Source organism: Plectropomus leopardus, chromosome 3 (genome assembly GCF_026936395.1).
Source record: "Plectropomus leopardus strain MGB_pleo_1.0 chromosome 3, ASM2693639v1, whole genome shotgun sequence".
Taxonomy (NCBI): Eukaryota; Metazoa; Chordata; class Actinopteri; order Perciformes; family Serranidae; genus Plectropomus; species Plectropomus leopardus.
In genome coordinates, this window is record NC_142178.1 from 22,800,504 (window position 1) to 22,818,054 (window position 17,551).

General features: G+C 39.0%; 1 protein-coding gene across 4 annotated transcripts in view; it reads right to left on the reverse strand.

The window, feature by feature from the left end:
• The window catches only part of dclk2a (doublecortin-like kinase 2a), a 77,931-nt gene that overhangs the window by 42,551 nt on the left and 17,829 nt on the right, over positions 1-17,551 (reverse strand). For 2 of the 4 annotated variants that reach the window (XM_088075894.1, XM_042485211.2), the window contains exons 3-5: positions 4,730-4,832; positions 2,110-2,208; positions 1,605-1,655 (exon numbers count right to left, since the gene is read on the reverse strand). In XM_088075894.1, the coding sequence (XP_087932020.1) occupies positions 1,605-1,655; positions 2,110-2,208; positions 4,730-4,832 (253 nt within the window). Of the gene's footprint in view, positions 1-1,604; positions 1,656-2,109; positions 2,209-4,702; positions 4,833-17,551 lie in introns of all 4 variants that reach the window. The other 2 variants (XM_088075893.1, XM_042485210.2) reach the window with 1 other exon arrangement.

The window sequence follows — 17,551 nt, forward strand, 5'->3', positions numbered from 1 at the left end:
CTATGTGAGGGAATCTCAAACATGGTATTAGCTTTTAATGTTTCAAAAGTACAGTTTAACTTTGGAGCACCTCAGCAGCTACAGATGAAAAGGCAGGCGATTTAACTGTTCAGTGAGAGCAGGATTTCATTAACACTGCTGAGGAGGAAGTCTAATCAGTTCATGGTTTTAAATGAGTGGATTCTGCAGCAGCTGGATTACAAATTAGATAGATAGACATGTATAATGCATGGCATTAAGAAGTCCAATATGGGGAGAGAAAGATTGAATGAAATAAAGCCAAAAGAAAAGATGAAACATTATATAATGGAGAATTAGGATTTTTTATAAATTTGTGGGGTTCATATGACACTAAAGGAATTTCACCTCCAACCAGAAGGAAAGGCAAGACAATAAAACTGGTACTAATAACAGAAAATATAATCAATGGATGCATTTTGTGATTCAAAGATCCTTTCCACTGTTAAGGTAAAAATGTTGAGTCTAGCCCAAGTTTAGTACCCGAAGAAAAGGCCATGTTGTTCACTCAAAAGCCTTGAGGACATTTTATCAGCTAATGCTGCATTTTTCTTCACTAACCTTTTACTTCCAACATTTAAAAAGACTTTCTAAGATACTGTTTATGTGTTTCTGGTTTAAAGCAGTTCTAAAGTGGGGTATACTGCTGACTCTTTTAAATTACAGACATCAACTGTATCAGTGTTAATATAGAGTTTTTTATGTAACTGTCAGCAATGGAGTCTTTGCTGAAAACTCTGTACTACTTTACAGTTCAGATGTTGCAGCTGTCAGAAACTCCTGATATCTCTGACTTGAACTGACAACTAGAAGGCCAGAGAGAGACGTTTTTTCCACGCAGGTGCTTATATTTGCAGTCTGAACAATTTTATATTAGAGCTGAGCAATTGGCTGAATACTAGTTGTTTATTTTTGGGCATTATTTGGGCCATTTTTGTCATTTTATTTAATGCAAATTTAATAGTTTGCTGTTGTCTGAAACAAGGCATGGAGATACAGTAGGTCTAGCAATGCATGACTAATCAGCGACAGACTCCTTCAAACAGATAACCCAACAGCACAGAAATTAGAAATGATTTAAAATCAAGTTTAAAGATAAGTTTATAGTCATTAGAGAATATTTTGTTTATCCAACTAAAAAAAACTAAGATAGCTTGTGGAAGGGGATGGAGGTAATATGCTAACATCTAGCATGCAAGTATGACGTTCAGTATTAGCGGCCAATGTTAAAATTACTCTTGAATAACGCTTCACTGTAATGTGTTTCATGTCAGTCAGTAAAACAAATACATAAAATTCTGGTTAACCACCTTCATTTCATAATCTGGGTGCCATGTATCTCAGCACAAAATTTTAAATCCAGTTTTCAAAGTATTTCATTTTGGATGATGTTGGACTGAAAGACCAACCAACCCACTGACTGACAGTGTTTTAGTGGGAACTCCCAAACCAACCGAGACAGGAAAAGAAGAAGAACCCTAAAGCTGTGAGAAGTTTGTTTTGTTAAGCACAAAATCACTACCAGAGCCTACTGATATGGCAGGTGTTTGATAAGGCAAACTGTGTGACACCATCAGGAGCCTCACCTGGGGATTTGATTGGAGACTGACTGGTGGAGTAGTGGACAGGTTGTCTTGCTGCAGTGTCGGGGGGAAAAAAGAGTAGTCAGGCAGATATGATTAGATATAATCAACACACATTAAATGTGTTTGACATTCCAAGGCTAAACTAAGACTGCAGGCACTCAAAACTGGCAACCTGTCAAATGCTTCTCCTTTAAACTGACATAACGGCTTGTAGAACACTAATTACTCAGCATAACGTCACCATCTCTCAATGCACCACACAAATCGCTTAGTCACTCGTCACAGCTGTGGAAGGTTCAGGATGAGGTTGCTGCATGAAAAGGCTATTACTCAGCCTGTCAACCAGAAGTGACCTTGCGGTGTCACTTGGGGCATCATATTAATGGAATTGTTTTTTTAGATTTGTGTAACATTTTGTAATCATTTGCCATACTTGACCTTTCACAATGTCTACTTAAGTGTCAATATATACAGTTTGCCTGTGTGCACAGTCATGTTTTTTTACCTGCACCAGGGGACTTGCTGCGTCGCGAAGGTCCAGGGCTCTTAGCTGTACGGTTCGGTGTAGCAGAGCGGCTGTGTGACGTCTTTAGCACTCTGCATTCTGGGGGGACAATATGTTCAGGGTCACTTTCGTATATATTAACCTTTCCCAAAAAAACAAACCTGCTCTTTCTTCTCAGTCAGACTTTATGTGGCACATTTATGCCCAACAAGCTGCTGCAGCAGAGAAATGACCCTGGAAATGTTAAATATGTCACATGATTTCATGAATGATGGTTACATATGAGAATGGGGACAAAGAGGCAGCAAAGAAAATAGTTGCAACTACGGCTGAGTCAAGACAGATTAAAAAACAAAAAGGAACTAATTAATTATCTGATACTGGATTTCAGTTGAGCCAACATTTTACATTGTGGTTGTGATTAGGGCTGTGTATCGTTATTGCTTTTTAAGTTGTAGTACCAATACCAAAATAAAACAACATTTTTTGATTCTATGTCCTGCTGATAGAAAAACTTTTTAAATCCAATGGCCTTCTATAACCTTTACTTTTAAAAATATAAAGCAGCAGCAACAACAACAAAATGGCTAACATAAACAAAACAAAGTGCCTATTGCATATAATAGACAGACAACTGAGCTGTTTGTCGGTGGATTTATGGAGTGGAGGACAACGTAATTATCGTGACAGGCCTTCATACAAGAAATTATTTGAACTAAAATCAGTTTCATGAAATTAGTAATCAAGTCTATAAATCTGACCAAGGAACTTTCAAAAATTGACAATTTAATAATTGTCTTGACAGACAAATTTTGGTCAAGGCCAAGGACAGAAGTTTAATACAAAGCCCTAATTTTGAGCTAGCATTAAAATGCTGTAATGTAGCATCCTCCCAAGAACTGACTAAAGCAATAATATGCTGACCATAAAATATCAGTTAACTCTGAGAATGACTTTTACATAGCATTTTGTGTAATTACAGCTCTAAATTACATACATTTGTTGATTTTTGGTATCCTAGGAATAATGCTGAATTTCAGCTGAAGTGTAATTGATCTGAGGATAGAATATCCTGTCTGACAAAGAGTCCAAACAACACCTACATTATGTAGAGGAGCTAGAAATAATTAACAGCGGTCACTATTGATTTGTTCAAAATAGAAAAAAGACTCTCAGATCAAGATTTGGTACATACTGGTGATGTCTTTTTCCATCCAGAGCAAAGCAATTACAACGCTTGTGTTTTTATGCGGGAATATAACAATCACAGCACACCATGAACACGTTTGGTTTGTATGGCGTTTGCTGCATGCCACAGCTGATTTTGTGGCGCTGCTGTGAAGCTGTGTACAGTGAGAGCAGATGTTGTAAAGGAGCTTGTGGTAAACTTGTCAGGGTTGTTTTAATGAGGGTGGGGGCGGTAAGAGGTGTAATGTAATGACACGCACAAATGCAAAAAAAAAAAAACACCCACAGAAGCACATCCACAGCATTTCTAATGTCTTCACCATGCTATTTATCAAATGATTCATATTTCACTGACTGATTAAAAAGGGGCCTTCAATGTAGTACACTTCCTTGCATGATGTACATAAGGAACCAAATCCTTTTCTAGGACAACCCCTAGAATGAGGATATCTATCTCCAAAAACCATTTATTTTGTTTATTTGTTTGCTTTGTTACTTTAGCCAAACAATTGGAATATTCTTTTTTACTAGTAATTACTGCAGTGACGCACAGCTGGGTACTCCGTCACTAACGAGAGATTTGACAAACTTAAGGTATATTTCAAGTGCAAAAGAATCATAACCTGTGATATAAAACCTCATAACGTTAACATATCCCTGAGGATCCAGGAGACAATGAGCTGTTTCTCTATCTAGCTCTTCCGTTTAAAGCGTTATTACAAACAATTTTTAGCCTCATCTGTTGCAAAGGCCAGTTTTCTACATCTTTATTATTTCCATATTTCAACAGTAGAGTGTATACTGGACCCATTTTGCAAAAGGAAGAGCAGCTTCTGTACCTTCTTCAGAGAGTACAGTGTGCCTTTTTTTGTTCTTTCAAAGACCTAATTCTTAAAAGTGGAGCACAGGAGTGTAAGTGGGACGAAAGCTCCAAACTATCTTGCATGCACCATCACTCATGCTCTGTAACAGTTAACACAGTAGGTGTTAGGATGTACCTCCCTGTAGTTAGCTAACCTGACAAAACAAAACAAAATTAAACAGGATGTCAATACTTTGGACTGTTACTATATTAAACTACTTTTTCCTTCCCCCGAGAGGTTGTCCAGTGTTGGCTGAAGTTCTATATAGCTTGGACACCAAATGGATCCGCTGGTTTAAAGAGGTCAAGAATGTGTGTGTGAGAGAGCGTGTGGGTAAGAAAATCATATAAAAAGAGTGTTTCAGACACAAATACAGTCCGATCTCATATCCTGGTGTAAACTTCCTAAAGGAAAAAAGCTTTGCAAGCACTACTAAGGCAAGAAGGCTGAGGAAGGACAGTGAGGCAGAAACACACACACGAACACACACACATGATCACACACACAGAGATGGACGCTTAGTTAGTCTTAGTCAGGCCTACCAGTCATAAAGGCTGTGGAAGCCTTACCACTGTGATCCAACACAAAGTCGTCCTGGGCATAGCGGTACTTCTCCGGGCCGCACGCTATGAAGACGTCATCATCCCCAAAGAAGTCCTGCAGGCAGATAATCTGGAGGAGGAAGGGTAAAGAGAAAGACATTTACTTGTTACAATATTCAGAAGTAGCAAGGAGTGAAATAATTGGATCCTTTTCGTAAAAAGTAGTAACAAAAGATTTTAGATTCTACACAGTGGCCTTAAAGATACATGCAACATGCATGTGCACAAACACTGCAAGGCAATATGCATTCATGCCAAAGGTTTTGAATCACTCTGCTGATTGGCAATCGGTGGCAGTAACCATGGATACGTTACACTTGTACCTTATTATGTAGCAGACATGTTGAAACTTAACATTTCAACAACACTTTGGTTAACAAGTGGTTAGTTTTGGGTACAAAAGCCACTTGGTTGTGCTTGGGAAAAGATTATGTTTTAGCAATGACTAACTACAACAACAAGTTTTGATGTTTGTCGCTTACGAACAGTGCTCTGCAGCTTGGCAGGCGTCTCGCCTTGCTGTCACCCCATCCACCATCCCCTCCACCTCTGCATGACAAAGTCGGCTCATATACTATGTCACTTTAGAAACATTAATAGTATACCGATGAAACAGTTTTGTGTTAATAGATTGCAGAAACATATGTATTTTGCCAACATGTTCAACTACAGTACAAGTACCTCAAAACTGTACTTAGTAATAGTACTTGCATAAATGAGCAACTTTCTACCAATACTCAAGGATGCATTCGGTTATTGTGAATATTAGAGGTATCCTCTTCCTGTTTTGGTTGTGCAATCATTGATCCTTTGTGTTGTAAAATGAGCTTTTATTTTCTTGGGAGACTCACCAGGTGGCAGACAGAGTTGCATCATCAAAGAGAGGCTTATGGGGAACAAATCTATGAGCAGACAGTGTCATGATTCTAAAGCCATTACATTGTGCAATAATCATTTACCTCATAAATTAATCAAAAAATCGTATCTACATCCTTCTTAATAATAATTTATTTGTGAACACACAGCAACAGTTACCAGTTTCTTTTCGTGGGGCATGAATGATTGAGTTTGGTACGCCAGTGTTCCTACCAGTTCCAGGGGTTTCATGTGATTCTGCGTTAGTTTACATAAATCTAATGGCTTTCCGTCATTCTACTGTGCATTTAGCTGTACACTTGTGACCATAGTATTTTTGGATGTGAAATAAGTGCCTCACTTTGTGCTCAATGAAATAGGCCAATTTAAATCAAATAACTGTGATAGCAAAGCAACAGGACGAGGTCAAGACACCCTGACATCCAGAATACTGCAGAGTCAATGCAGAGTCACAGGAAAGCGGCACAGTACTGGTAGCGTTTGTGCCGCAGAGTAATTTGTCTTGCTTTTTCTCTTCTGTCTCACACTGTGATCGTCATTTTCTCTGCAGCTCAGAGCACTTTTCCTTTTACACCCACCACCCACCCCTAGAGACAGAAACAGGAGTTACTTTTTAAGCTATAGTGAGTTGTGCCCACACACACACACAAACCTACAGACACACAAACACACACACACACACACACACACACACACACACACACACACACACACAGATTATCCCTCTGTTACTGTAGGTGGACAAGTAGGAAGACAAAGGAGGAAAAGATCCGTTCATTATCCCACCCCCTTCCACACAAGTGCACCCACACACTGCCAGACATACAGTATGTACCATATACTGTCCATGCACCCAGACACACACACGCACGCACACACACACACACACACACACACACACACTTGAAACAAGAGTAAGGAGGAGGAGTAAGGGATGGCATAAGATAGTGGGCAGATGGATCCTCTGGGGGAGATTGGGGGCTGACACAGTAGGGGAAAGTGTGTATATGTGTGTGTGTTAGATGCGTATCAGAAAAACTGGTGGTCCGAAAAAGCTAAATGACTACTTAAGAGCACAAACTATGTCCACAGTAAAAAGAAGAGTTGGAGGCTAAGAGGAAAGGAGACAGATATGGAGTAGGAGTGAGACATCTGACTGCAAAAATAGTATTTAAAACCTCAAATAAATATCATTACAGTAGTTACACATTCATTAAAAATAAATAAGACACATGACACTTCTGCATGTCCCACATTCAGACAGCATCAATTAGATATGAAACAGTATCCATAACACACTTATAAATATTAAAAAGCAGTAATGGATGGCCTTTATATGCACCTTTCGTCTAGTCTTTGAGGCACCGACGGCCTCTTTACATGACAAGTCAGTGAAAGTAGAAGAGAAGTGTGTGATAATCTGCCACACCTCAGCATGAACACATATTACAAAGGTTTGACATAGCTGCAGCGAATGCCATTCTTTAAATGTGGTCTCACTCTGGAACTTGGCAGCTGATTGCCACACCATACTGTCAGAGCACAGGTGTTAGAATCACCATAGCAACTGCCCACGGGGATAGTCCGATGTATGTGTCAAAAATGGACTCTAGTGTAGTGTAAGCTATGAGAGTGAGACACTATAACATGCAGATATTAGATATTTCTCCCTGACCTCTGACCTTATTCCACACACTGCTTTCTCTGGTGTGCAGACATTATAATGATAAGACTGTCCTGAGTTTTTCCATCCACTCAGCGGACTGTGTTTGTCATTTGTTTGAGGACAATGTGGGACAGCACAGAGGACTGCTGAAGTGAGCAGTGTCCCCCTGGCAGGGAAACCACTGACCGTGGTGACATCTGCAGTGAGAGGACAGTGGTGGCAAAGGAATAGTTTGACATTTTGAGAAATTGCTTCATGGCAGATATTAAGATGTAGAGATTGATACCATTGTCACACTTGTCTGTTAAGTGTAAGGCTATAGCCAACAGCAACAGCCAGGACTGGAAATAAGGGGAAACAGATAGCCTGGCTCTGTCCATCTGTACCTCTGAAGCTCACTAATTAACATGTGGTGTTTTATTTGCTTAATTCGTAAAAAATAAGTGAAGTTCACTGTAAAGGTAGTGATGTGCCAGGCTTTTTCTTGGCCAAGCACAGCAATTGCCCAGGAACTGCTCAGCACCAAAAAAATAATCCGGCAAATAACCCACCTTAACATGTTGAACTGTCATTTTTAGGCTTACTTTTTTATGAATTAAAGGTCCAGTGTGTAAGATTTGGGGGGATATATTTGTAGAAATTGAATATATAATAAGTATGTTTTCTTTAGTGTATAATTAGCTAAAAAATAAGAATCGTTGTGTTTTTCCCATAAAATAAGCTGTTTATATCTACATAGGAAGCAGGTTCTCATCCAAAGTCCACCATGTTGCACTGCCATGTTTCTACAGTAGCCAAGAACAGACAAACCAAAAATGAATTCTAGACAGGACCAGTCAAGTTTTTGCATTGGCCACTGACTTGTATATTCAAAATGCTTCATTTCACATTTTTTACGAGTTTCAATCACCAGTTCAGTTTGTCTTGGAGAGGAGGAGACCTCTGGGGATTATTCGTATCCCAGTAAAAACCTCCTGAATAAGGAACTCTGAAGGAATTCTAACTGGGAGGCTTGGCACTCTGAAGTTTCAGCTGGTTGCAATATGCAATCTTTACCGCTAGATGCCAGTAAATCATTCACACTGATCCTTTTAACAAACAAGATACAACATGTTACATTGTCCTAAAAGGCTAATTTTGCTACTGACAAAGGCGGAGCAGCTGTTTCCCCCTCCTGTTTCCAGTCTGCCTGCTAAGCTAAACTAACCATCTTCTGGCTGCAGCTTGAAATTTATGGGACTCATTTGAAAATGGTATTAATCTTCTCTTATAACTCTCTATCATCAAGAAATTAAGCATATTCCCTCAAATCTTAAATTTTTTTTTTCAAGACGTGTAACTGTTCAGACTACAATCCTAGCACTGCATTTTCACTTCTGCACCCAATGCACACACAGCCAAACACGGACTAAATAACCTCACATCCATTCAGAGTCCAATTTGAGTCCACGGCCTTTTACAAGGCCAAGTTATCTTGCTGTTGCCCCAGGACAGGCTTGTCCCAGCACCACCTGAGGCAGCAGGCTCACTGTAAAGAAAAGGAACTCAGGGCTGGAATATTATCTATCTTTGTCGTGAAGGCCCCTGGCTGTACTCTCATTTACTTTCACCTCTACGCACACCTCTTTCTCTGCAATGCTCGCACTGCTGCGGCCTGTGATAAAGTACTTTTCGGCTGGCCTGTGATGCTCAAGGGAATGCAGGGAAATGGAGACAAATGGTGCATGCATAGACACGGGTTTAAAAAGGCAAGAATTAAAGGAGGTCAAAAGGTTGGTCTCTTAAAGTCTTAAATTATGATGCTTTTACTCAGACTTTTAAAAATGGTTCAAATGAATGCATATATCTGAGTAAAGAATACATTCATTGAACAAATGTGTTATTTATATTTGATCTTAGAATACAGATGAAGTATGCAGGGTAAGAGATGTCTTTTGAAGAATATATCATATTAATGTAACACTTTAAACATAATATGGTACACTTATTTAACATGATTAAAAGGTGTTAAGGAATCGACTATACACCTATAAAACATAAGAAAAAACCAAACCTTGCTTTAAGCATAACCCAAAGGCTGCTGCTAATCTTGCTTTTGCTGACCTCAAGAGGTTTACCTTCTTAACTTGTTGCAGTGAGGTGTCAGTGCAGCATGTCAATACTGTGTGGGTGTGGTTATAGGTGCAACAGCATTAACAGCCAAATAAATAAATAAAAAATAAAACAAAAAACAAAATGCAATCCAAAAAAACAAAAATTCTTGCAAAAGAGCACTTATCTAGTCAAAGACCAAAAATGGAGGTGCTTAAGCCTCACCTGGGGTCTATCTGGGCATGTAGTTGCGAGCATTGCTTGTCTTTTACAACTGTGTAGTCTGCACCTTACTGAAATGTGTACACTGGATTATCTTTTATAAAGTCAAAGCATAAAGGTTTCCTTAGACTCAGCAAAACCTCTGCAGCAGATTCTTTGGAGCAAAGAAGTAAAGGAGTGTATGAATGTCAGACTGCATTGTCTATGTTTGTCTTTGCTCTTGTCAGCCACTGTCAGGATAAACAGCTAACGGCACTCCATCTCCAGCGCTGTCCTGCTAGGGCCTGTCTCGGCCAATCAGTGAAATGAACTGTTTGCAGGGTTCTGTATTGGCTGGGCGTCGTGTCTTGAGGGTAAACTGAAGTTTGCCCTCCAAGATGCGACAACCCCCCTCTTCTCATATGTCTGACCCTGTCTTACTCTCACCATCAGTGAGTGTCCTCAGTCTCGCCTGCTGTATTTTCTGTCCTGCTCAGCTTGGCAACAGAGGAAATACAGGCTGAGGGCTTTAAGTGTGTGTGCATTTGAAAGTAACAAAAGGAATCTTTGTATTGACAGGCTGTTCTCATGCACTGTTCAAATGTATACCCAATAAAAGTAATGCACCAGAACTTGTCTTTAACCCATGTAATTGTGAAGGCTGTAATCAAGTGAGGCATGTGCTGGCAGGAGTGAAGAAGGTGGTATTATAAAGACTTAAGTCTGCATATAGAGGCAGCTTGGAGTGGTGGAAAGGTCAAACAAACACACAACTTTCTCCAGGAGTCCAGTGTTTTGTGTCCTGTTTGAAACTACGTGAATTTTGAGTTATTTTAAGGTACGTCATCATGTCGTTACCTTATGTTAAGTACATAACTTTAAATTAAGTATGTAATCTGACGACACCTAACCAGAACTTGACCTGAGTAACTTTACAAACCATTGTAAGAGGACTTGTTGGTATTGAAGATAAACATATCCCACAAAAATAGTCTGAGTTTGAAGGAAACAGTTTTCTAAATACTACCAATCGGAACCGAAGGATTAGTATTGGGACAGATCAACACATTTTTTAATTAATCGAGACTGGTTATTTTGTGCATGCGCCCCGCCTGATCCTTTTGTTTTACATTAGCTGTCACACAGATGTCATAAACGGAGAGCACGATTTGCGTCAGATATTCAGGTTTTACTGTAATGCTTTTAGTGAACTAGTTTTACTATAATGCTGTAATAAGTGGAATTTTGACTGATTTTTATTTGTTGTGACTTCAAATATTAAAATTCAGCAACACTACTTTGAAGTGGAATTGTGCTTATATTACTCATTTACAGTGTTCTGTATTTTTATTAAAATTAAATTTGAGAGCAATTTCTGAAGACATATTTTAGCTGGTTTACTTTGTTATTTTGTTGAAAAGACAAATGCTGAACTATGTGGAATTGTGATAAGAGCCATATAAAAATATTTTTAGTTGTTACTTTGTTATTTTGTAAATAAATAAAAACCCTTAGGAACTGTTTGGATGCAGACATTTTTCTTGTATTATCCTGTCAAGCATATGCAGTGGATTGATTTGAATCACTTTAAAGTACCTGAATAAAACCAAAAAATGGCCAATAGGTCCCCATACAGTCAAGGTCGCAGATCTGTTAATAACAGAAGTGGTTTAACAAATATATTAGGGGGGTGGGTTGGATTTTCAAGGCATGAAATTAATACAAAACATATTTTATCCAAATATATTCACAACATAACCAGTATCAACACACTGCACTGGGTTTTTAGGGAGTGGACAGCATCTTTTCTTGCTCTTAAGTCAGGGCTTTGTTCCAAAAAAACAAAAGTAACACAACAGCAGTTGGTAAGAATTTGGGGCTGTGAAAAAAGGCTGTAAATGGCTAAAAAAATGCACACAAAAAGTAAAGGCTCTCCTTGTGAGGGCTGACAGGACAATGATCACAGTAATCACTGGGTACCATTATCTTCATTTACCTCCAAACCCCTCATTGCTGCTCATCATCCTGAGCCAAATGAACAAGAAGCAAAGAGGGTGGGAGGAGGCCTTAAGGAAAAATGGAAAAAAGAGACAGAACGATTGAGATCTCTGCGTCTTGCCTTCGGGAAGGTCAGCCTACACAGCACTGCTGCTGCCACAAAGGAAAAGAACATTTCATGGTGAGCTAGATGAGCTTTAACTCTCACTTAAACTGTGACTTACTTGAGAACATCCAGATCGCTAGATGCCTATTAAGTTTGCCAGGGCGATGCTTAAGCAAAAGCCAACCAGGTTATTAACTCTGTTTGAACTCTTACTAACATACAGAGGCTGCTTCCTGAGACTGTTTAATTCCTTTGGATTAGAGCAGTAAATCTCAGGCACGTGTTACAGCCAAGACAAGGCAGCGGCACAAAAATGCGCAATGAGAAACCTAAGCTCATCATTAACTCGCTGCTCTGGATTCACCACATTAGCTGCATTAAACATTAGCTACTAAATGCTTTGCTTTTTGTTCCTTTAGTCTCTAAAACATTTAACAGCAACCACAGAGGTTTAAAAGAATCAACAAACCGTTGCTCAGCGAAGGCACTGAAGACGAAATATAATAAACAAGCATGTTTCCTTGGGTTTTTCATAAAGAGGATTTCATTAATTCATGAGAGACACTTTATCTGGAGGCAAAAGCACTTCAGAACAAAAGAAGCACAACTTTAAATTGCCAGTTTCCCGACATTTGTAAACCAATTTAGGGAAACTCCAAGGCAGCGCAGTGAACTCTGCATCGCATCAGCCACTGGCTGCTTGGCCTATCACACATTTCACAGCTGCCTGGCTCCGAGTCACAGTCACACACAGAAAAGAGAGACATTACTGTACACATCCTCAGGCTGTCTGAATGTACATGAGTGCTGAGCTCTTTATACTCAAATGGAGCTGTGCAAGTAGGAATGAGGAGAGTGAGAAGCCAAAACATGCTCATACACTACTTTTAGCCCAAATGAGCCTCAGTAGATTCCCTGACTCATTTAGAAAGTGAGACTTGCAGAATTGCTGAGGTGATAAGAGCTCCACAAGAGATGCATAAAATGTTGGTTTTTGTTGCCAATTAACATATTTCTCAGCCTGCAATTAAAAACCAACAATATAACTGCAATTAAAGTGGCTACTAGGCAATAAATGCTCAATCTATGATATTGCAGTTCGAGCAGAAGTCTCCAAAGACCTGCATTAATATCTTGTAGAATGTAATGTTTGCACTATCCAAATGATTGAATAAATAAATTATGCAACAAAACAGTCCACTAACATACACATCAATAGTCTTAATGCATGACTTACACTTCAAGAAAACTAAAAGAATAGACACAGTCTGATGTGCAAATAAACTCCACCATCAGTATCATATACATATACATCAGGATCAACACACAGTTCATGATCTGCCCTGTGATAACACATCCATCACACCAACATGCCAAAACTTGCTGAGGCAATTCAGGCCTGCTTGAGTGATTAAACTCAAGTAGACAAACAATTGTGTGTGGGCTGAGGTTTGAATATCATGATGTCAACTCTCCTGATGGGAGAGTGAAAGGCCCGCTGCAAAGAATGGATGAGAGCCAGGCCTGGACAAGCAAAACAAAACAAGTAGCTGAGATCACACAGCACACAATGGATGCCCTCCCCGTCTGTGGCCCCCACACGTTCTGCACAGCCGACAGCCCCGCGTCCCCCTGACACCCCCGCTCTCTGTCGTCTGCCGGCGTTTTGTTTTCCTGTTCGTCAGTGCAGGATGTGATGCCAGCACTTGTGAAACCTCAGTCAGGCACTTTTGCTTTATATATACAATGAAGTGTGTTTGTGTTGCCCAAAAAGACTGGGGGAAAACACTGATGGTTTGTGTGTGTGTGTGTGTGTGTGTGTGTGTGTGTGTGTGTGTGTGTGTGTGTGTGTGTGTGTGTGTGTGTGTGTGTGTGTGTGTGTCTGTGAGAGAGAGAGCCATCTGCTAGGACAAGAGAAAGAGGGGTTCTGGATTTGTAGGATTTTATCTCCAAAGGCCAGACAGCAAAGACGTTATGCCAAGGCTTCATCCTTTTGACGTTCACTGATTTTGTAACTGACTGTCATGTTTAAATGTGCATTTATACAAGCAAAAATCACAAGGTACAATGTAGGACTTCCCCTGTCCTTCCTCAGACCCTAAAAAAAAACTACGGAGGAAAACGTAAAGTGGAAGTAGATTTTTTATTTAAGAAATGAATAAATAGTGAGAAATGTATTAAATAGATATAGACTGATTTAATATGAAGTTTAATATAATGCATGTAGATTTGCAAGTGTTATGTTTCACTTATAATTCTTGATTCTGATGGTTGGAGGACATTGATTAACTTTTTGTAATATCTATACATATAATCTTACTCAAGTGAAATTTTCTTCCGTGGCAACATATGATGAAGATGATCACGTGGTCATAATGTTATTTTATTCTAAGCATTTATTTGTACTAAATGCATGCATGGGAACTGTAGAAGTAATGAAAAAGAGGAGAAAGTTCATGAGATAAAACACATGCAGAAATGCATGTTTTACTAAATGCATGTTACGTATGTGAAATATTTCCAATTTAAAAATGAACGATAAGTGCACAGCTAAGATGATGATGTTTCAGCTGGGCACAACCGTATTTTGACATAAATACAAGTTTTGGAAATATCTACACATATAGTGGCTATAGCAATAACAGATTTGCATATTAAAGAGGACTGAACTGTGTCTGTGTGCTCTCCTTGTGGTTATATTCAAAACAGAGATGCAAGATCGAAATTAATAAAATGAGCTTGATTACATATGGCATTCTTTTGAAAAGTAGCTATGAAATAAGTGGATGATACTTCTACACCTATTATCTATTGATTGCAACTTCACCAAACACTTCTAGGAATTCAGAACATAAAAGCTTAATTAATCAGTGAGTCCAGAATAAACAGTAGAATATCACAGAGCCTAATCAAGAATATTCCTGGTTGGATGGTGTCATTGCACTGGTGTCAGATGGTGCTGTATGCTAACGACAGCACTGAACAATAGGTGGGCATGCAAATTTCATGCCTTTGGCCTAAATGGCGTTTTTTAATCCAGACTTGGCCCTGAAAACAGCTCATGCCTGACAATCAGATGGAGCCCCTGTGTGACCATGACCCTCACTAGATCATTTTACTAATCTGTCTGCAACTGCAAGCATGTTTCACTATCCTGCAAATGACATGCTAGCATCCTCATCAATATGATTAAAGGGTGAGCAGAATTCAGACATCTTCATGAATGTAAAGTCTTTGACTGTTGGCACAAGATAGCAGAGCAGCACATCCCTGCTAACACATGTACTGTAAGACTCGAGCTGGTTTAGAGTATCGGGGCCAGGAGGCCATCATTGTTAGAAGCGTGTCAAGTGAAATGATGCCACAGTGCATCAGTGTCACGCTAACCAACATCCACCTCCCTCTCAAACTAATGTGTGCGCCCCCAAAATCCAGCAATCCATGCACCGTGAACTAGCTAGCTGTTATTTTCATGACACTTTGGTGATCAAAGATTAGCTCTTACTCTGGGGCTGTATTCACTACATTTAGTATTTTATATTACCACTATAATGAGTATTTCTACTAACCATGTTACATTGTGTTCCAAGCAAAGAGTTAACCTTAAGATCTATTCTCAAACTGCAGAGGGCAACTTTTACTGAGGAATCTGGGGAGCTTTTAACCAAAGAGACGAGGCAGGATTGAGCCCGTCATTACAGAATATATCCTACTGAATGAACAAACTATCACATCATGTCTACAAGTTAGTGAACATGCATCAATATTATGAAATGTTTCTGTGACTTCTTTTGAAACAAATTCAAAAATAAGGAAATTAATGAACATACAAAGCCAATCTAAGCAGATTTCACTGTGCACATTTCATGTGTTGTCCTGGGTAGTGAGCTTCTGTATATACTGATTTGGTGGCTACTTGTAAGACAGTTTGTGATTTGGTTTAAGTGACTTGGGCATCCTCCAGCTTCTGAAGAAGTGTTTTCACTGACTTTGAGCTATTCTCAAGACGATCAGTGCTTCATGAATTACTCTTTAAAGGGGACTGCTGAGGCTTTTCATATATTGTCTTATATATAGTGTTACAATGAAGGATGTTCATATTAAATGTGAAGTTTTAAACAATGAGGTAAACATTAGTAAAAGTAATTCCTGTGAGCAAGGCTTCAGATTATTCTAAATACTCTTGGACTACATTATGACATCATAGTGTGTCAAATTTCTTTGTATGGTCATCTGCTCCAGGCACACTACTGCAAGTGTTTACATTATATCATTATATAGCCTTAGTTATGCTTCATGCCAACGTCAGTAATCTTGGTTGCCAATTTTTTATTCTTTCTCCCCCAATTATTTTTAAAAGCTTTTACTGGAGATTTTTCACAGTAAAAAGTGCCGCTATTATCCATTATAGTCATTCCCCAGCGGTAATGACAGGGAAGAGATGCTGGGATACGCAAAGACAGAAATGCTGACCAATCAGAGCAGACTGAGATTTTTTGAGAGTTGGGCTTAAAGAGACAAGCACTAAAATCAGGTCTAAGTCAGTACAGGTATTCCAGCACAGACACTATGAGGAAAATATCTTTTAAAAAATTAAAGACTGTAAAGATTTTCAAACGGAAACTTAAAATACAAGTTTGAACCATTAAAATGATCATAATAGGTCCCCTTTAAATTCTAAAAGACTGACACAAACACAGACAAGTGTTTTCAAGGCACAAAACACATTTAAGTGTATTTTGTTGATAACTGAGAAATAAAAAGTGAAACAAGTAAATAGATGCTTCAGCTTTTACAGTGCATGCTCACAGGCAAGGGAATGCCACTATGGATAATGGAAGTTAGTCTGTATTTTCCATTTACTATCCATTTTCTGCACTGTTATCTGTAGACATACAGTAAGAAAGAAAAATTGTGCGTTGTGCATTTGAAGTTGACTTTGTTGGAAGCAGTCTCCATCTGCCTGCCTGCTGCTTACCCGCAGCATGCCGTAAAATTATGTGCGCCCTGATAAACTGCTGCAGTGCTGAGACCTGTGGATGAACTTCAACTCCTGTTATGCAGAAGAACTAATGTGCTTGCCTCTAAGAATTTGGACAAAAACATTGACAAGACTGAGATCAATAAATAAAAGGAGATGAAAAATATAATTTAAACGCAAGTTTGTTTTGCACTTTGTTTTAACCAGAACTGCTTATGTAGATTTTTCAAGATGCGCTGTAGCTGTGTCTTCTGTTTATTTTCAAGGATACAGTACGCCCACTGAACTACTGCATAATGTAAACAGTCGAAGACATTACATCTGAGCAGACGGTCCAATTATCAGCGCTGAGCTTCATTTCTTCTCTCATTCCTCGGCTTGCTCTGTGTACTAAAATGGCCTTTATAGATTTCAGAAAGACAAGCATTTCAGCTCTTACAGCTCAGCAGTCTAAATGGTCCAGGTCTGTTTCCAGCCCCTGGTTAATGGGCAGACTGACTGTCATTCTGATAACATCACTGAGGGAAAAGAATCTTGAAAAGAAAACATATTTTAGGATTCAGAAGAAGATGCTTCTGCGGCAAGAAATCTAAACTTTCAGCCTGTACACAACAAAGATCTATAGTATATAGTGTGCTCTTGGTACTTCTCCAGTGCCAATTAAAATCTAATGTAATAAATCCAAGACATTGTTCATTAAATTCAGTGCAATAAGCTCTTATGCAACCACTGACAGAATGCCGGCCAAAACAAACTTAGACTTAATCTTTAAAACTCCAAGAGACAGACATTTTAATAGCAATACTTTGCAGATCAAGTGAGGCAGAAAGAACAATTGGGGTATTGTTCGCAATAACTAGAACAAGCACA